This window comes from Seriola aureovittata, chromosome 16 (assembly GCF_021018895.1).
Source record: "Seriola aureovittata isolate HTS-2021-v1 ecotype China chromosome 16, ASM2101889v1, whole genome shotgun sequence".
Taxonomy (NCBI): domain Eukaryota; kingdom Metazoa; phylum Chordata; class Actinopteri; order Carangiformes; family Carangidae; genus Seriola; species Seriola aureovittata.
The window spans coordinates 6,260,398-6,280,891 of record NC_079379.1 but is presented as its reverse complement, the minus strand read 5'-3'; the positions used below and the strand labels follow the sequence as shown (position 1 = coordinate 6,280,891).

Genomic DNA, 20,494 nt, shown 5'->3' with positions numbered 1-20,494 from the left:
AAAATGTTGATTAAATGTCATAAGCGGCAGATGAAAATGTGGAATGCAGGAATTGCATTATTCTTTTTAACTGAACCCCCCACATGAAGTGATACAGTAAAAGACTTGCTCCCATCAGTCTGGCTACTCACAGCTTCAGAGCCCCATTTATATGCGTGTCCGGATGTTTAATGTCGAACACTTGTTGTTGTTTATTTATAGAGATGTTAAATGAGTCTGTTTTTATCTCTCTAACGAGGGCTGTGATTCTAGAGAGGACTGATAATTACCCTCTCTACCTTCTCAGGACAATCATGATGTCGCCAGACGACCGAGCCCTGGAGGACCTGTTGTACGGCAGTGACCTTGGTGATGAGGCTGAGGGCTCGGAGTTGGGCGGGGGTGACGGCCCAGTGGGGGTCGAGGAAAGTGCTGCTGCAGACAATGTGAGCATAAAGAAAATAGGATGATTATTAAAGCTGCAGTATTCATCTTCAGTAGTGAGGCAACATTTGTCACGATTGTGTGCTGCGTTCACTGTCTGCCCCCTCAGCCTCTTACAAATTCTGCTTACCAAGTTCACATCGTGGAAGTTTTCACAATTATTCCTCCTCGTAAATATTGTTAACATAGTCATCCAGTCCCATACAGAGATGTAATATGTGAAATATATGTCCCTGTATCAAGAGTGATGTTGCCATATATGTCACCTATAAGGGGATATATTATTATCACATATATACATCCTCTGGATATATGAACAAATAAGTTAACAATATATTTGAAATGCCCATAGTAAAATTTGTATATGTATATATATATATATATATAAGTATCTGTGATGAATTTTTACATAGAACGTAAATGTTTTCTACATAAAAAAGTATGTGTTGCATTATATATTTAATTTATTTCAAGTTTGTTAGTTTATTTAAACAAAAATCTATGTGTTTATATATGTTTTTCTTATTAATTTCACATTAATTTTAAACATGTCTAACTTCACATTCTGGGATAGGGGTCTCAGACTTTTGGACCATACTGTTTATAATATCAGCATATACTGACAGGCTGTGGGATTGATATATATTTATGTAACATATTTCTACAATATAAGCATACATACATAAATGTATATATTTGTATAGGCTGGATAAACTGTATATCAAGTCATTCCGATCTGAATAGGTTTCATATATAATTTTTACATATATGTATCTATAAAATAAAAATGTACTGTATATTTCAAATATGGAATTTCTATATATGTACATATATTACATTTGCATATGGGGTTGGACATTACAGATGGGAATTGTTTTTAGACCTGAAATACAGACATTTATTTGATGCTATTTTAATCGCTGCAATAACTCATGAAATAAAATCTCTCTCTCAATCTTGTCTCAGGCCCCAACAGCCGTGTCCATCCAGGAGCCAATGATATGTGCCGGTTGCGGAGAGCAGGTGTGCGACCGCTTCTTCCTATTGGCTGCAGGCCGGGTGTGGCACGACGCTTGCCTCCGCTGCAGTCAATGTCAGTGTGAGCTGCAGACACACCCCTCACTTTACTGGAGAGATGGGAACATCTACTGCCAGCAGGACTACTGCAGGTCACAACCAAAATGCTCATCAAACACATTTAAATGGTTTACACGCGTCATGTTTGGTGACTTTTGATCTTGGCAGTGATTTCACTTGTTATCTTTTTGTCTTGTTGGTCAGGATGTTTGGAGGCGGTCAGTGTGCTCGCTGCTTCCAGCCAATCCCAGCAACTGCTCTGGTCATGAGGTCCGGGGAGCTGACCTTCCATCCTCAGTGCTTCTCCTGCCAGGTTAGCTCCCAGTTTAGTTTCATAACAAAACAATCATCCTGTTTTATTATTATCAGTAGTTCCAATAGCATCATTATTATTGCCAAATCAAAATAAATGCAGGTGTTTTTAAGACAATGAACATGTTTTGCAGGAGTGTGATATCAAACTAATGCCAGGAAACCTGTACTGCATGCAGGGCCAGAGCCTCTACTGTCAGTCACATTATCATGGTGACGGGAGTGTCCCTCTACCCCACGATCCTCAGCCCAAACCAAATCTGAAAGATGAAGGTGAGAGTGTGTGTGTGTGTGTGTGTGTGTGTGTGTGTGTGTGTGTGTGTGTGTGTGTGTTGTTTTTATGGAAAATACACCCCTGTTGACTGAGAAGCTTTATTTTTATACTTCAGTCAAATCTCTTGCAGAAAATTATGAACTATGAATTTATTAAAACTTGGAATAAAATCCAGATTGTCTTAAACAGCAACAATCTGTGCACAGAGCATTGACTGACCAATATAGTTTTTGTCCTCTAGTCTCAACAGACAACAACAACAACAACAACGACAACAGCTGGTTGGTAACTCTGAACACACTACGGGAAGTTCAGTGATGCTTCACAGGATTTGAGGCGATTGATCTCCATCAGACTTTTTTAAATTTCAAATTAAGTTTTTGCTTTCAACTCAATAAAAAAATAATAAAATGAAACAGCAGTAAGATATTCTGGCTCTCGTTCTTTCTAAGAAAAACACAGTAATTCCAGATGCGGTATTCAGTAAGAGACATAAGAGGCTGGTTTATCAGTGAAGGACGTTAAAACTGAATTCACTGATTTCTTTTGGCCACTTGTATGTATAATAGCTTCTGATAAAACCAAAAAACACACAAATCTGACATATTATGGCTTTAAAATGGATGGTATGGTGAACTTGTTAGCAAACAGTTTTGTGTTTGTGTCACCTGATGAAGCTACGTCCAGTATTCCCCGCTCTTTTACCTCTGTTTTTGGTCTCCACCAGCTCTTGAGGGAAATACTTGGCTCTTTAGCTGCTAAATGCTCCACTATGTTCACCAGCTGCTCTCTGTATGAGTCTGTCTGCTGTTTGCTGCTCAGCAGGTAGAGGACTGAACAGCTTCTTGCTGCTGCTGGAAACCAAAACTAGCTAAAATAGGCTAAAAAAGCTTGTTTTAAACCATGAAGGTGTGTTCAGACTTTTAGCCAACCAACAAAAACAAACCTGTACGTGTGTGTGAGGACAGCTCAAAACCAGGTCTCATGTGAAGGGGAGGAGTCTGTCAGCAGTCCAGAGCCACGACTGGATGACAGGGTGACAGGTGGACGGACCAGAAGGCAGACCAAGCGAATCAGGACTTGTTTCCGCAGCGAGCAGCTCAGAGCGCTGGAGTCGTATTTCGCCCAGAAGCACAACCCTGACGGTAAAGACTGGACCTGCCTCGCACATAAGACCGGCCTGCCCAAGAGAGTGCTGCAGGTAAGACATACAGGTTAATGTGCTTGACTGGACACATCATCCTGAACTGCAGCAAGGAGGAGTGTAGCGAGGAGTTAAAGGAAGTACACTGGATGTGTAGTGTATGTATATACCAAGTGCACACGACTCTATACTAGGGAGCAGAAGTGAAGGTGTCTCAGTGTTTGATGCTTTGATTTTCAACCAGTGTTCTAATTTTTCATATGGGAACTCTCTCTCTCTCTCTCTTTTTCTCTCTCTCTCTCTCTCAGGTGTGGTTTCAAAATGCTCGAGCAAAGCTGAGGCGGTCTCTGACCACAGATGACTCTCAGGTTAACTCGCCCTCTGCTCCCATGAGAGGCGTCACCATCGGGACCAATTCCCCACCCCCAGTTTGCTCCCCACCCGACCAATCACAGCCCTTCTCCACCAGCACCATTGACCAGCTGCAGCTGTCCCTGCTCACCGCCCCGCTCAGTGACCCGGTGAGCCCAGCCGTCAATCAGCCCAACCAGCTGCAAAGCCCCGCCTTCTTCCTTGACTACGACTCCCAGAGTGCACCAGGGTGTATCTCCTCTCTGGAGGTGTATGAGGATTTTGGGGAGGCAGGAGGAGGTGCAGAGAGAGAAGCTGATGCAGATAGTTCTTTTAGACCACATTACTGCTAGTTGAAGGATCTTATACTTCTTCAATGTTGTAACTTCAAGAACTGAAAAAACAGGTTTTCAAAATTAGACACATTAGTTATAATCCTTTCAGATTCACTTGGCCTACAACCACCTGTTATCATGTGACCGAATCTGCCAAACAACTGTTACCAAAGGTCATCGATGAACTTTCACTTTCACTTTCACTGAATATTTCTCAAATTTATTACAATGTGTTTTTGTAGGTTTATATGTTTTTTCCCAACAACAAAGACTTAGTTCAAACCATCTTAAATCACGGCTACATTTCTCTCTGCCACCTGTACGATAAAGCTGTTACTATATTACTCTTGAATGGTGAATAAACCATCAAATGTTTTACCACCTCCTTCTTCCAAGTTTCACCTTTGTACACAACAAGCAGCGGCTCATTTTCCTTCCAATTGCCAGTGTTTACATGAGTTCAAGCAATCAGAAAAACAATCATCAATGTTGATAATCGGTTGGTCTCGGTCACCTTTTTAAAAAGAAATGATACACACTGGCTACATTCAGCCAGTGGCCAGACACTCAGAGCCTCCTCTATTCTGATTGGCTCATCGACATGTTGTTACTAGAGCTTCAGAGAGAAGCCTGAGAGAGGAGATGTAGAACTACACTGAGATGGTTTTGGTACTAAAAACCACAAATATATGTTCTTATATTAGATATCAAAAGTAAGGGTAAAAGTGTAGACATTCAGCAAAGGGCCACAGGTCGGACTAGAACATGGGCCACTACGGTAAGGGCTAAGCATACATGGTACACACTCTACCAGGTGAGCCACCAGGCCGTCCCAAACATCATTCAATCTTAAAATAACCTAAAGATAGAAGATCGCCACAGACACATAAATGTCGCATAATTGGTGGCAATTTAAGTTAGAGACCAGCCTCATTCAGTTTGAGGTTAACTGATGGTTTGCCAACAAGATGATTCCCCCAAAACCCGACTGTAATGACATTCTTTCAGGTTTGTCTGCGTTGTCCCAGCGAGACGACCTTCATGACGACCACGTTGACAAAATACACCGCCAACTGCCCTCATCTTCTTCTCTGTCTCACCGTCTCTCTGTGTCCTCCCCCTCTCTCCCGGAGACTTTCTCTCCACAGAAGCATCTTAATGAATTGGCTGCTTCCTTTTTTGTCAATTGCCTCCCCCAATCAAGCGGCGATAATTGCAACAACTCTCTGGGCCTCGTTGCTGAAGTGGACAGAGGTTTCTCAGGTGAAAGAATGAAGGTTATGGCATCAGCGTCACCTGCGTCACAGGTGTTGGGGACCAATGGGTAACGGCTGCCTGTGACCCGAGGGCAGCGGGGGGGATGGAGTGTGTGCAGTTTTTAAAAAGGTCAGAGGCGAGAATGTTACAGAAGATACAGCAAGTTAGACGGCGACACAAGGTAAGAAATGGGACTTTGTTACACGATTAAACTGAATTAATTATTAAAATCTTGTGTTGTTTTTGCCAACACACGTAAGTGACCGCTTTCGCCATTTTCTTTTTTTTTTATATAGACTATTACACTTTTGAGAACAATGTATTTGTGTCCAACAAAGCTAAGAAGTTGCTTGGTGAATCTCAAATCATCCACACAAGGAGCTACAGTGGGTCTTATGCTGTTTCAACTTTTTTTCTTTCCCCTGATTAAAATTCCAGTGACTGAAAGCTTTAGAATTACTTTTTTTTCATTGTCCATGGCATTACTCTGACTGACCTTTCTGACACTTTCATCATTCCTAAGAAAAGCCTTGTGGAAAACAACTGTGGGAAGAAAGACTGTCCTCCATGAGGGAGGTTTTATGTTTCTAAACATATGTGCATTTTGTTCTTCAACAGGTTCGTTAGCAGAATATCTCAAAAGCGTTTGGTGTGAAGTGTTGATCATGATCAAAAAGCATGTAGCCATTTAAACAGCACTTTACATTATCTATCATATCTTCTGAACACGAAGATGTAGAACATTTTATCTAAAAACATCAACCACTGTTTTTATTTTTTATTTTTTTGGGTACCAGTTTTGTTTCAAACTCCTATAAAATTCATCTCTGATCCCGTGTTTGTTTGTTTTTTTACATGGTGTATTTTGTTGCAATGAACAGGAATATTTTGTGACACAAAATAGGGCTGTACATTACAAGTCAACAGTAGACTTTAGACAACAGTAGTGCTTTTTCACTTTCACACAAAAGTGCAGCATGTTTTAAACATTTTTCTTCTTCTTTATTTCCTTTTTCTAAATGTTATAAAGTCATAATGTTTCTGTTCCAATTGTTTGAGATCTAATGTTAAACTGATTAGCATGATGTGAAAGTGATAAAAAACATACACAGAATAACCTGTTGATAGTTATTTATTTCACCCATGACCTGTTTCTGTTTTCAGATGAGACCATCTTTCCATCTTGGTGCCTATCAGTTCACCCTCTTCTCCCTCACCCTCCTCTGCCCCGTCCCATGGTCTGTCACACCATGCCCCCGACCCCCTACCGCCCTACTACCCACAGTGGATGGACCTGCGCTGGAGTCTGCCCTGCTGCACCTTCAGGCTGCTCTGGAGGACCCACCTGAAGCCTGGGCCGAGTGGCCTCAAGACCCTCGGCGAGCCCTGCTGGAACCCAGGCAGAATGCGGAAGAGGTCAGTTCATGGGAGGAGGAAGCGCTGCTGAGGGACCAGAGAGGAGACCTGATGGCCCGGCCGCTATCGCCCTTTCCAGGGGGTCACTCTCTGGAAAGCATGCACTATCAGGACGGAGGAGATGGGGAGGACGGTGGAAAAAGGAATGAAGCTCTGACCTCCATCGCTGGAGGGCTCCAGGCCGTCAGCCGGGAGAAAGGGGGATTCGGCTTCCGCTTTGGGAGGAAAAGATGGACTGACCGGGGATGGAGGGATGAAGGGAGGGGGGCACAGAGGAGGACAAGTGGAACTGATGAGGGAGGGTTTTTTTAACGGGAAAGAAAGAGGAGTTTGATGGGAAAAAGGAAGGTGAGGCTGGAAAGGAGATGATCCAGTAAAAGGAGTCTTTCCATAGGGAGGGTGCTAATACACTCGTTAGGCAATGGCTTCCAGCAGCAGGCGATACACTGGCATAAAAAATCCAAAATGTATTTAAGTGATTCATGACAACTTAATGTTGCTGGAAAAGTTGCCCAGTGGGTCACTGCCTTTAAAAATAAGACACAATGAGAGGTTTAGTGCAGGTTGCACTTGAGTTTGAGGGAATATTTGATAGAACAGGAAGAAAATAAAATGATTTTAGTTAATGCCCCCATCAACCCAATGAAATCAACATTTAATTTAAATTTGAAAACGAAACTATACAAAAGAAAGAAAGAATAAAATAAAATGTATATGCATAAATGGTAGTATAATAATTAAACACTACAAAAGAGCAGGATGTAATTTTTTGCCAATGTTTTCATCTTGTTTGTCTCTGAATTGGGGTATAAAGAAAACAGTGACACACGTTATAGTAACTGGATGTATAGAAAGATTACAACTCAGCATCAGATGTTAAAGCTTCTCTTCAAAAGTGAATGTAAATGTTAAAGTAATTATGTCAAATTCAAGGTCTAACAGTGTAATAATATATGAACACACACACACACACACACACACACACACACACACACACACACAGGATGGCTTGAATATAAGCAATGAATAAAGCCTTGAGAGGTGCAGCCTGTAAAACAAAACTCTCAACACAGATTTGGGGGTCAGATGTTTGATTCCTTCAGCAGTTGTTCGTCCTCACACAAAACAGTGTGGGATCATCACTGTCATTGCCATAAGCTTCTCTCTAAGCTTCGGATTCCCTCAGTGTCAATCATTCATGTGGTTTTTACTGAGACCTGAATCATCCACAGAGGTCTCCTCCTCCCCAAAACACATAGAACAGGTGATTAAACTGGTAAAAACACTGAATAAAGGAGTTTCATGTTAAAATTCAGTGTTTCTCTTATGGTGTTCGGCAGGAACGTCTAGCACTAACGTTTGCTTAGCTTTGGCTGTCACTCGATTAAAATATAATATGAAAATGCTAGATTTATAAAGTCAAAATGTGGCTTAAAACTGGATTGCAAGCTTCTAGCAGACAACCACAACGCTGACATCCAAGCAAAGGTGATATGTTGCCATTTACCATAATCATTCCATAGTGAGATACCTCACTCAGATTTCAGAGAACAGGAGTTACCCTGGTAACCAAACCATTTCTCTAGGTTTCAAATTTGCTGCTAACTTTTGAGGTACTGTGAGTACACAGCCCATTTCCACTGAAATGTGGTGGACAATTACCAAGGAGTATGAAATGGAAAATTTGCATTCCACCACTGCTTTTGATGTATTTCTAAACTGTTGTAAATAATTTTTACTTAAGTAAAAGATCTGAATACCAATTACACCACTACAGTTCCTTCATGGCACTTATCTTCAGGGATCAGTCCGCCTCTTCCTCTCTGCACTGTCTGTCGAAACCTGATTCGATGAAATCTGCCTGGCAACTTGTTCTGAATTATTTGATTGGTTGAAGCGCGCAGAAGCAGTACTGACACCAGCCAGAGAACAGCAGGCAAGACGCACACTCCTGTCCTTCAGAGAGGTGTTTTATTTTCTCCTTTTTAACAGACGTTTTGTCGTTTGAAAACCATGACTCGAGCATCGACCTGGATATTTCTGTTTCTGCCATTAATGTGGCAGAATTTGGAGCGAGCTGGAGGCGGTAAGTTGACTGTCGTCGGTCAAATTTCAAAAACGAAAGTAAATAGACGTGCCTCCATTTTACAGCAGTTTACAGTTACATCTAACTAATGTCAACGGTTTATATATATGGACGTATTTCAGAAGACATGATGCTGTCTACCTGCTCCTTCTAACGCCGTGTTACATTTCTGATGAGTTTTGGACCTTTCCCATCCAGTAATATCTTCAGGTCCAGTTACACGTTGTTTCCTGTCAGATATTAATGTGAGCAGTTTAGGATTATGATGCTAAAAAGAAATATTAAAAGTTACTCACATGGTAAGCTCAAATGTAAAGTCATAAAAGGTTGCATTAGTAATGTTTACACCACTCAGTCAAACTGTTTATAACGTGATGTTATCATGTAGGCTATAGTTACATAAATTATAATTAGTCTATGCACACACACACAAGCTTACACTTTCAAGTTCCTATTGACTGAGTTCTTGGCAAAATCTGAAGCACTCTAGACGGTGGTGATTCAAAAAGCCTTTATTTTCTCATGGCTTCATTACAACAATAAAAACATGCCTAGCTTTTCAGCCATAAGGCCTTCATCAAGGCAAGTATATAATGGCCACCTTTGGGCTCTTCCATTTATAAGGTTTATTTTTCATATCCAAGCAGCACTCCTTGCACTTTTATCTTATTGACGTGAATGAAGTGTGGCTGATTTAATATGTGTCATTTATCTCTATATGCACTTTCGCTGTTGTTTGCACAGTTTAATAGTAACATTTTATTCCTACTGGTACATGTTTAATTTTAATAATGTCTTGTATGTAGAGCTGACATATAAGAAAAGTCCCATCATAATGTTGACGTCATGAAATGCCTTTAAAACAAAGTAAGTATAAGCAAATTTTCCTGGTTGAGAACCTAGAGGTATCAAATGCTTGATCAAAAACTAATTAGTTAACTGATTAATCTTTTGAGACATTTCTCTAGAGGAAAATGCTAAACATTTGATGGTTAAAGCTTCTACAATGTACAAATTACCCGTTTTACACTGCAGTAAAATAAATACCTTTGAAATGTTGAAGGAACAAAAACAGCTGCTTAAGGACAGGGCCAGGGCTCTGGGGAACTGTGTTATGTTTTATAGAGAAAACAACAGGTTGAATAATTGAGAAAATAATCATCAAATTAATCCACAATTAAAATAATTATTAGTTTCAGCCCTAGTTATATGTATGGAATATTATGTAGTCTTTATTGCACATTTTTCAGTGCAGTGAAAACAGTCAGTCTGTCATGTATTACAGACTATTGCAGACCTGTTGCTTCACTTCCTGACATAGGTCGAGGTTAGTAGCAACCTGATAAGGAACACGATCACTTCAAAACAACAAACCACAGGCAGAACTGATAACCAGGAAATGGCAGTGGTGTGTTCACAGGTCCTCGTCACTGTGAAGCTTTCATGTGCACAGTGGTCACTTGTGTGCTGAGAGCTTCACTCAAATGAAGTCAGAGACAATATAGTTTGATATGCGTCTGGTATTGTTCTCACATGAAAGCTATCATACATGTTGACTTGTCATACAAGAAGGTGTCCCAGTAAACATACTGCTAAGTCAGCAGGCACATTACCGGGCCCCCAGGACTGGGACACCTAAATAGGTTGCAGTTTTTAGTAAGATTATTTGTAACACCTGTTATGACATGTCTGCTGTGAAAAGGGTATGTTGGTGAGTCTGATAAAATGTACTTAGTGTGCAGAGGTGGTCAGCATCCCAAATCCATACACATATCATCTCATGATCAATGTAGTTAGTAGAGAATTACCTTAACCGTAGCCGGTGATGCATTTTCTGATGATAAACTAATCTATTAATTGACTAATAGTTGCAGCTTTAATTATTTTGTGTTCTTAGTGGAGGTGGTTAATGGTACTGGTGAGGTGGATTACTTTACCACTAATGTTTTAAATTACTAGTCTAAAAGTAGTACAGGGTAGAAAATTGCAAAGGAATTTATGTATGTTTCATTTTATTTGGTGTGTCAGTTATGGGGCTGCAAATAAGGATTTTGATCATTGATTAATCTGTTGGTTATTTTTCAAATAGGTGAGTCCATAACATATTGAAAAACTGCCATTCACAATTTATGTGAGTCCAAGTTCTGGTCTTAAAATCGATTATTTTATCTGATCAAAAGTCCAGAACCTGAAGATATTCAGTTTACAATCATATATGTTATCGAAAAGCAGAAAATATTCACATTTGAGAAGCTGAAACCACTAAATGTTTGGATGTTTTTGCTAAAGGACTAAAATGATTAACCAGCTATCAAAATAATTGTCAGTTATTTTTCCGTCAATCAATTAATTGACTAATCGTTTCAACTGTAGTCAGTTATGTGAATGAAATGATCCCATGTAACAAAAAAAAGTTGTTGAAAAATTGGTTGAGTGGAATGTGTCACTTTACTTTACGAGCAGCCTTGAACGCACCGTCAAACAGTCAGGCAGGTGACAGAAGCAGGAAATACACCGTCGTTTATCCCGGGCAGACGCAGAGTAAAAACCCAGAGCAAGCGGCGGATAAAACGCTTAAAACGAGTTTTATAAACGAGAGGAGAGACTGCATTTGGTTCAAAATGTTACTCACTGCGATCTTTGTCCTTTTGGGGACAGGATTGACGGTAAATTTTTGGACACATTAATGTGCTTCAGTTTAAAAGTGAAAGTAAACCAGAGACAGTTGTGACGTCTTTAAAAAAAACTCGTACTTCTGTTGGTTATTTGAGTTTAATCTATGAATATAGACGGTTAGTTGTTGTCTGGCTTAGTAATGTATATTTATTATATAGGCCTGCTACATAAAACAGACGGGAAAGAGGAAATTAATCGACTTAATCCAAATGTTAAATAATTGTCAGACCAACATGTCGTTAACGCTGCATGTGAACCCAAAGGCTGTTCACCACTGTATGACTTAGCTTATTTTGGCGCTCCAAATACTTAAAAGCTAAAACAATAATATATCAGGGCTTGTCAGTGTGGTGACTAATATAATTTTCCTGAAGCTCAAGAAGATGGCTAAAAATTGTTTACTTTGTCAAACCAGCTGTTCAAAACCTGTAAGATATTTAATTTACCATCATATAAAACTAAGAAAGGCAGAAGTTAACCACAATGGAGTAACAGGGATTGTTTGGTATTTGTGCTTGAAGATTTACTCGAATAATTGGCTGAATATCAAAATAGTAGCAATCAACTGATTGGTTAATTGGCAAATAGTTTCAAGTGTAAATAACATCTAGCATACAAGTAAAGTGGAGAAAATACATGAAAGTATAAGTTTAACATTTTTTTTATTTTAGGTATTGTCAACAGTAGTGTAAAAATTATGTTCTTCAAATTATTGCTGCTTATTGATTACCATTTGAAACTAATGTTAAGTTATGAAGTCATATTCTGAGTGTTCAAAATCAGCAGGTAAACATGATGCTGTCACATTGTTGTAAGTATGGGTGTTTATTGCTCTTTAAGGTCTTTGGCTTGATTTACGAACACCGCCCTTTGACTGGTGTTGCTGAGGCGGACAGATATCTCTGATCTGGCAAGTCAGTCCTAAACAACGTTGGACTGTAACAAATTTCTTCCCTGAGTTTGATTTTCCAGTTCTTTGTTTTCTGTCTGACTGGAGCTTTAGGGTGATACTGATGTAAATATTTGCGAGTTAATAAAATATAATAATGCTATATCGGCCATCATCATTTATTTTTTACTTAAATAAAGAATATGGCTCAAACTTTTTATTTTTGCCATTTCTTTATTTCAAAATAAAATAGCTTTCTAATGGGCTCTCAGCAAATTCAGTGTAACAGCAGCATTGTTTTTAGTGACAGTCTTACACAAGTCTGAGAGGAAAAGGACCTGGTGTTCCTGCTACGTGCATTTTGCATCAGCGGTCTGCCACTGAAAAATTATTGCAGCCACTGTAATGTCATGAAGTCACAATTACACAACTCTGCAGTTGGCTTTGAATCTGAAACAACAGATAGAGGAAGTGGAAACAGTATTCTGTCCTTCCACCTTTACGTTACACTGCCATCAGTTACTATTAACAAAGGACAAATACAATGACAAAAAAAAAAATCCATTTTAAAACATAATGATGTAAATACTGCAATTACTTAGAATGAAACTAAAGGGAAAATTAAACAGGAATTTAATTAAAAATAAATAAATAAAAATTCATAAAAAAATTCCCCTTCAAGTACTGTGAGGATGACTGTCTGGGCCCAGAGTGGAATAATAAATGGAGACATAGCCAATTAGTGCAAGCTTTATTTTCTGTAAGTTCCCTAAATGTCATCAGGTCTGACAACATTTAGTTCAATAAAATCCTTCACTTTGGTGTGATACATGCTTGGGTATTTTTCACTTATAGTTTGGTGGTTGTTCATTGACTGAAATCCCAAAGGCAGGTGTCCAAGTGTTTTAATTTGGGCTGAATGTAAATATTTGGATGTGCTTTCAAGGGTTCTTGCCTAGTAAATAGGTAAATAAGGACCCATCCAAAACATGCTAATCAAATCTATTGGTGCTTATCTGCCTTGTGTAATAAATATCTGTCTGTCTTTCCTTCCTGTGTGATTTCCAGAGATTCATTCCCTCACTTACATCTACACGGCCCTCTCCAAACCTGTCGGACTCCCCGGTATCCATGACTTCACAGCCATGGGTCTGATGGACAGCAGGATGATTGACTACTATGACAGTGATAACCAGAAGAAAGTTCCCAAGCAGAAGTGGATGGAAGAGAAGCTTCCCAGTGATTACTGGGAGAAAGGCACACAGTCCCGCCAGAGCAAGCAGCAGTGGTTCAATGTCAACATTGGCATCCTGATGGAGCGAATGAGACAGAATAATACAGGTAGGGTCTGTGAAATGTGAGGGGCCAGGCTGGTCTGTCGATTAATTTCGATGAATAATTAGGACCAAATATAATATATGATACATAAATACACTTGCTAAAAATCCAGCTGAGCTTTATTGAAACCAATATTGTTTTTTTATGAGATTTCTTAATGTGTCCTGTGTTTTATTCTTGTGACAAATGCATTGTGACTTCTCTCAATGTTTAATCACAAATATTTAAATTTGACCTCTTCTTCATCTTGTCTGGCGATTTTATCCGTTTCTTTGTTGTTCATTTGTCTCACTGTCCTGCTCTGCAGACGTCCATGTCCTTCAGTGGATGCACGGCTGTGAGGGAGACCTGCAGGAAGATGGCAAGTTAAAGTTCATTCGTGGTATGGACATGTACAGCTACGATGGAGACAACTTCCTGGCCTTCGATGACACCAACTCAGTGTGGGTCGCCCCGTCTCCTGAGGCAGTCCTCACCAAGAGGAAGTGGGATGGTGTTGATGTCCTAAAAGAGTACACCAAAGGCTACCTGGAGAACGAGTGTATGGATTGGTTGACCAAGTTCATGAAGTATGGACAAGAACAGCTAACAGCGGCCTGTAAGAAAGATTTCTGTATTTCATTACTATAACAATTTATTAGACTAGAAGTATAAATTAATAATAGAGGGATTAACTGGTCAAAAATTACTAGATAGATAGATAGATAGATAGATAGATAGATAGATAGATAGATAGATAGATAGATAGATAGATAGATAGATACTTTATTTGACAGATAATAATTAAATTAGTCCACTTCCTGTGGCTGAGGTGTTATGTAGACTGATGGCAGTGGGAACACAGGATCTCCTGAACCTCTCTGTTCTGCAGCGCAGTGAGATGAGACATTTGCTGCTGTAGCTGCTTCTCTGTCCTGCCAGAATGTTGTGGAGAGGATGGTTGATATTGTCCAAGATGGCCTCCATCTTACATTGCATGCGTCTCTCTCTCCATAACAGTCCTGAGTGAGTCCAGACTCCTGGCAAGCACAGACCCAGCTTTTTTGACCAGCTTGTCCAGTCTCCTTGTGTTTATGTTGAACATGGCGGTTAATTATTAATAATTACTTACACTTTCCAAAGGGGTGTTTACTTATGGCCATTTCCTGGCTTGTATTATTTGTGAGGGGAAGTTATTAGCTCCCTATGTGGAAACATTTTTCCATCAACACACGGTTGTTGGATTAGGGTTAAATGGTATTTTATCAAATCCAAAACATTTCAGTACCTTAATGAATCCATTTAGGTTTAGCCCTCAGCAAACCAAATCCAATACAGAACCATAATCATAATCCAACCCTAGGGAACACCGTATTCAGTAACAACCATGATCCTTAAAATTGGTTCGGAAGAAATCTGAAATTATAAAATATGTCACAGCAGTGGTGTTTGACTTTTTTTGTCATATTTGTGTTATAATTAAAATTGTGTATTGTGCCAATTTCATTTTGTAGTAGTAGTTACAGCTATTGATTATATTTATAATGAGTCATTCAGTTTATTATGAGGACATCAATGGCACAGTTATCGTGTGGTGATATTGAACAGAAACTCACGGTATGCTTTCTCTTTCCAGCTCCACCTGAAGTCCACCTGTTTGCAAAGAACTCAAAGGTTAAGACGAACATCATTTTGACATGCCTGGCCACAGGTTTCTACCCAAAAGACATGATCCTGCGGATCAAAAGGAACGGCCGTGTTCTCTATGGAGATGATGGATTAACAACCTCGGGCGTTCGACCAAATCAAGACAACACTTACCAGAGGAGAGACAGTGTGGAGATTCTAAAAACTGACAAGTCTACATACACCTGTGAAGTCATTCATAAAGCATCTGGTGTACACGTTGAGAGTGGATGGGGTAAGAATATTTTTCTTAGTGATTTTTTTGTTGTTGTTTGTCAGGTTTTTTTTTTTCTTTCTTTCTTTTAAATCAGACTTGTGCGTTCAGTGCTGTTTGCCCAGTGCAGTGCTGCATTATATCCATTTTCTGATCACAATCCACACGTCAAAATTTGAATGATAGAAATGACCTCGCCAATAAAGGTTGAATATGTCTTGAGCCACAAAGAAGCCCCAAGACTAGTTAGCCCTGAAGGATAATCCAGGTTTACTTTCACTTGGGAATTTCTGTTAAATTTAGCCATAATTTCTATAAGTGACAGTGACTCAACTTCAGAGAGCATGTCGACATAGCAACGTTAAGGTTAAATATAACAAAAAAAGATGGGGAAACCTATACAACCTGCAGTAACTTAAATCTTCCCCTGGAGATTACTATGTTTAACATGTTTGCCTTTGTTGAAGATGTGGTTGGATTAATAATTTTTCATATCACAGTCAGCAGTTATATGAGACAAAGTGTGTACTTACTGAGAAGAAACATTATTTACATAATTTATATAATTAAATATTAGCATTACTGTCACTGAACATCGGCAGAGCCGTAGCATACATTGGCACCATGGTAAATTGAACCTAACAATTAGAAATAATGTTGAATGAAGAATACTGAATATAAAACTAATGTGAATGTTTTCTGTGTTTTAGATCACATTATTCCTTCAGAGCCTGGAGTTGACGGTACTACCATTGGTGTGGCTGTGGCTGTGGCTGTGGTCATCTTGCTTCTTGTGGTTGCAGCAGTGCTGGTTGTGTTGTACAAAAAAGGCAAATTTGGTAGGTCCAATATACACTCAGCGGTAAATATATTAGGTACACCCAACCAATACTAATGCAGTTTAATAAAACAACTATAAAAAAAAATATGTTTTTAAAGATTATAATGTTCAATTTTCACTGAAGTCAAGACAGAAATCACAGGAGTTTCATTTTGTCCATGTCACTTAATGTGGGGTGTTATCAGTGAGGTTACAAAGACCTCTCAATAAATTACAATACAGTGTTGACTCATTGTCAACACTAATGACAAAGTAATTCTCTTTTTCCATCTCTGTTGAACTGATGGAATACTGAGGTCAGCGCTTCTCATAGCAATGTTAACAATCAAACATATTCAGAATGACACTATGATAGTGTAGAGTACAGTACATTCAAAGTGTTCACACCAAGAGAAGCTTGTTGTACATTTTAGTCATCTGTGTCATAAGCAGGAAAATGTGTCGTTGGTTATAAGGTGCAAAGGTCTGCTTTTATTTTATTATGGACGTCAGAGGTCACATTGAATCACACTCCTATGAATCATTAAGTGGGAACGGCGTTTCTTACCTTTCATTCACTGAGCTGAAGGTTCACTTAGCTTACAGTCTCTTACATGAACATAAGTTTGTACTGGGAGCGTCCGAGTGATTAGTTTCTACGTCACAGTTAGCTGTATTTTTCTGTTGTTCTCTCCTTCTCAGATACATACATTAACTTCTACCACCTGTAGTACATTTCCCCTGAAATGCCACCAAAGAACACAAAGAGATAACATATCATTTTACTAAGGATTTTCTTTTGCTCATGGAGTACATCAGACTGCTTCCTCTTTTAAGCAAAAGAGCCAATGAAACATTAGTTTGCATTATGTATTTTTAAATAGACACAGTGGAACCCAGAATTTCCTAATTTAACAAAATGGATGTGTATATTTTGAATTGAAATAAATGCAGTTGTTGATTAGTGTGTTAATGTAGTGTTTGTTTACAGGAGGTGCTGGCAAGACATACACCAGACACCATCTGTAGTTTGGAGTAAATATCACTCAAACAGGAAGAAATAGTGCATCTGTTTGGGACTATTTTCAGCAGCATATTGATCCATATTTGATGCTCTAGTATTTGGGGAGCAGGGCGGTGTGTGTGGGACTGAGTCAAAATAAAGTGCAGTGTGTGTTTATATGTATATGTGTGTATATATATATATATATATATATATATATATATATATATATGTTCATTAATATTATTGATGAAATGTAACCGCTGCAACTTGTGCTTTTCACACTGTTAACTTGATGAACTTCTTTTGAAAAGGCAGAAGAAATTTAACATAAGCTACAGAATTAAGTTCAACAAAGTGGACATTTCTGAATGTCCAATGGAGCTCAGAGGAATAAGATATATCCGGCTTTGGATACACAATACAATACACACTCAGTATTGGTTTGAATTTGTTTTTCGCACTTGTTGAAAATAAGAAAAACAGAAAATACTACCAGACATGTCTTTTAAGTTGGTCTTGCCCCAGGTGTAATCTCTTTACATGGAGTTCCACATAGATAAGTTTTGCAACACATTGAGTTTATCCATTTTTTTTAAGTGTTTGTGTTGACTTTGTTTTTATTCACACTTGGTCCACCACAGGTTGTAGTTAAGTGCTTTATTTCTCTGCTTTGCAATCTTTCAAAATTAGAAACTTCATTTTTTTAAGTTGAAAAGGTTTTACACTAAGGATATTTATATTTTGTAACCCTGACTCTGAGGCAAAATAAATAAGGAAACCCGAGAATTTGGATAAATCAAATTCAAAATTTGTAAATAAATTGAACATAAATCATCATTCTGAAGCTTCCTGAAACAGTGAACAAAAGGCCAGCACAGAAATACGTTACACAGAACATAACATACATCACCAACCTGTAAAAAACCACACCACAGCTCTAAGTGTATCTGAGTCTGATTGGAGATCCAGGCAGATTCAGTCTGGTTGTTTGGTCTGCACCAGAGTTTGATTGACAGCTTTCAGATCAGCCGAAATGAATTAAGCCCAACTGGTTTAAAAAGGTTTTGGAACCATTGACTTGGAGTCAGGCACAGTTAGTGATTTACATGTTTCTCTTGTGTGAAGTTGACAGTCCCGATTCAAGTTCTAAGATCATCTAAGAGAAAAAGTAATGTAAATGTAGTAATGTAAAAATTGCTTCAAAAATGCTGATCGCAGTCATCAATTTTTTTCTCTGTGTATGTGTTTGTGTAGCTAAGACCAATGGAGATGACAACACCTCTGCATCCAGTACCACCTCTGGAGGCAATAACAGCTCAGCAGCCAGTGTCGACCTTCAAGAGAAAGATTCACTTATCAATCCAGTGAAGAAAGGTAATCGTGCAGTGCTACATAATTAAATACTGTATTAAGATAATAAGGTATCATTGTTGATTCTCACCTTATTAATATGAAGCGAGTTCACAATAATTACATCTAAATGAATGAAGTGCCTAAATGTGACCAAAGTCTCACCCAGCATGAGGTCTGAAACATTTTTACATTTATTGCTGCATGTGCTGCACTTACATACAGTCTGTTCATTCATACCTAAATGCCTTTTCTGTTCTGCACAGCATCGGAGAGTGTCTAAACAGCGGTGACTCTGGTGTCTCTGGTGACTCTGTTCAGGCTTGTAAGTATCTTTGTTGAGTAACTAAAAGCTGCAGTGAGCAGGTTCACAGTTCGGCAGCTCAAGTGGCAGCTCGGGGGAACTGCTGGAACTGGTGAAGGACTGACTCACTCAAGTTACAAAACAAGAAGTTACTGAGAACTCCCTCCCGTTCCCTCAGATCCTCTTCCTCCACACACCTGTCTGTCCCCTCCGCCCGTCTCACCACCATGGGGAGTAGAGCATTCAGCCCCTCTGCTCCCTGTCTCTGGAATCTACTACCACCCCAACTCAGAAAAATCGATTCATTCCCCCATTTCAAATCACAACTCAAAACACATCTGTTAAAAACTACCTTTTCCGTCTGAAGCCAATTGCTCTGTCACTTTTGTATTGTTTTTATTTTTATATTTCATTTTTATTGTTGCTTCTTCTTAATGAGTTTTTAATCTCAATTTGTGTAACTCTGTACGGTGTCCTTGAGAGCCAAGAAAGGCGCCTTTAAATAAAATGTATTATTATTATTAGTATTACTACTGGGCAGGGGATAGAAATGAAAAACATGTTAACACAACAGGAAAACATGTTAAAGTGTTCAGTGTTTTGGTGAGGCCTTAATAAAGATTGCATATAATACAAAAAACAAAACGGATATGATATGTGATTTTTAAGGATTATGCATTTAAAAAAATTTTTTGTCTTAATTTAGTGATAAGCAGACGCAAATTTATTATTTTCTGTTTTGGGCTTTTGAGTGCTTTATCAATTGTAGAAGTTTTATCTTATTTTTTATTGTATTTTTTTTACTCTTCATTTTTTCTCACAATTTCTTCTGCTAAAAATTGCACTTTTGTTTTTAAATATCTTTAGAAAAACAATAATCAATTTGTTGGTCTAAGAAATCAGTGAATCCTAAAATCTGTTAACATGTATTTGTTCAATGGTTAGACTAATGACAAATATTAAATGTTTGTAGTTTCTGTCTAAAACGTTTCAATTTGTTAAATTCATTAACAAACTAATGTGAATCAGCAACAATTATGGAATGACATTAAATTAATGCAAATTTTTGTACTGTCTATATTAAAATGACAATGGTAGGACATGAACACAGCTTAAGCAATTTGTCTCCTGTTTGTTTTTCTATTCTGTTTGTACAGTGTGTCTGATTGCATGTCTACCTACATTAAATAAATAAGTAATTTGGAAAAAGTCAAATTGAAGCTGTGTATTTAATTAAAACTATTGTAGTAAAGTTGCACCATTTTTGTGAATAAGAAGGTAACAGCAGGTAACAGACTCCCCTGCATTCTGATGTCCTGGAATCAGTTCCATGAAGATCACTTTAACTCTGAGTCAGTTACTGTGGTAACTTTAACTCTGAAGCCAACCTTAGTTCCTTGGCAGCTTTTCCTAAACAAAACTTGATTGTGTCTGTCTCCTGTCCAGTCTGAAGAAGATTCTGTCACCTTTCATCGCACAGTCTGTACCAGAGCTCATATCAGAGCATGTAAATCTGCAGAAGATCAAAATCTTGGTTTCAGTTTGTTCCCCAAGGCC

General features: G+C 38.6%; 4 protein-coding genes across 4 annotated transcripts in view; all 4 read left to right on the top strand.

Annotated features, from left to right (window-relative positions):
* The first annotated feature begins 293 nt into the window (after positions 1–293).
* LOC130184124 (LIM/homeobox protein Awh-like) lies at positions 294–4,275 on the top strand. The gene is made up of 6 exons (XM_056399926.1): positions 294–425; positions 1,390–1,592; positions 1,705–1,813; positions 1,947–2,085; positions 3,055–3,287; positions 3,539–4,275. Exons 1-6 carry the CDS (start codon positions 294–296, stop codon positions 3,932–3,934), a joined length of 1,212 nt encoding a protein of 403 aa, XP_056255901.1. The 3' UTR covers positions 3,935–4,275.
* Positions 4,276–6,337: 2,062 nt separating this feature from the next.
* Positions 6,338–8,113, top strand: qrfp (pyroglutamylated RFamide peptide). The gene has a single exon (XM_056398574.1). The coding sequence runs from the start codon at positions 6,338–6,340 to the stop codon at positions 6,899–6,901; it is 564 nt and encodes a 187-aa protein (XP_056254549.1). The 3' UTR covers positions 6,902–8,113.
* A 377-nt stretch (positions 8,114–8,490) lies between these two features.
* The window catches only part of LOC130183283 (H-2 class I histocompatibility antigen, L-D alpha chain-like), a 32,811-nt gene continuing 20,807 nt past the window's right edge, over positions 8,491–20,494 (top strand). Inside the window, exon 1 of the mRNA XM_056398570.1 lies at positions 8,491–8,675. Coding sequence (XP_056254545.1) covers positions 8,603–8,675 — 73 coding nt within the window. The 5' untranslated portion in view covers positions 8,491–8,602. The remainder of the gene's footprint in view (positions 8,676–20,494) is intronic.
* LOC130183285 (H-2 class I histocompatibility antigen, L-D alpha chain-like) lies at positions 11,213–20,152 on the top strand. The gene is made up of 7 exons (XM_056398572.1): positions 11,213–11,341; positions 13,309–13,581; positions 13,886–14,176; positions 15,194–15,478; positions 16,168–16,296; positions 18,538–18,657; positions 18,900–20,152. Exons 2-7 carry the CDS (start codon positions 13,386–13,388, stop codon positions 18,914–18,916), a joined length of 1,038 nt encoding a protein of 345 aa, XP_056254547.1. The 5' UTR covers positions 11,213–11,341; positions 13,309–13,385; the 3' UTR covers positions 18,917–20,152.

Excerpts from the sequence above, each read along its gene's own strand:
- qrfp (XM_056398574.1), top strand. The coding sequence starts at position 6,338 with ATGAGACCATCTTTCCATCTTGGTGCCTATCAGTTCACCCTCTTCTCC.
- LOC130184124 (XM_056399926.1), top strand. The coding sequence starts at position 294 with ATGATGTCGCCAGACGACCGAGCCCTGGAGGACCTGTTGTACGGCAGT. Across the intron at positions 1,593-1,704 it reads TGCCAGCAGGACTACTGCAG|GATGTTTGGAGGCGGTCAGT; the intron begins GTCACAACCAAA and ends CTTGTTGGTCAG. Across the intron at positions 2,086-3,054 it reads ACCAAATCTGAAAGATGAAG|CTCAAAACCAGGTCTCATGT; the intron begins GTGAGAGTGTGT and ends GTGTGAGGACAG.
- LOC130183285 (XM_056398572.1), top strand. The coding sequence starts at position 13,386 with ATGGGTCTGATGGACAGCAGGATGATTGACTACTATGACAGTGATAAC. Across the intron at positions 13,582-13,885 it reads AATGAGACAGAATAATACAG|ACGTCCATGTCCTTCAGTGG; the intron begins GTAGGGTCTGTG and ends CCTGCTCTGCAG. Across the intron at positions 15,479-16,167 it reads ACACGTTGAGAGTGGATGGG|ATCACATTATTCCTTCAGAG; the intron begins GTAAGAATATTT and ends TCTGTGTTTTAG.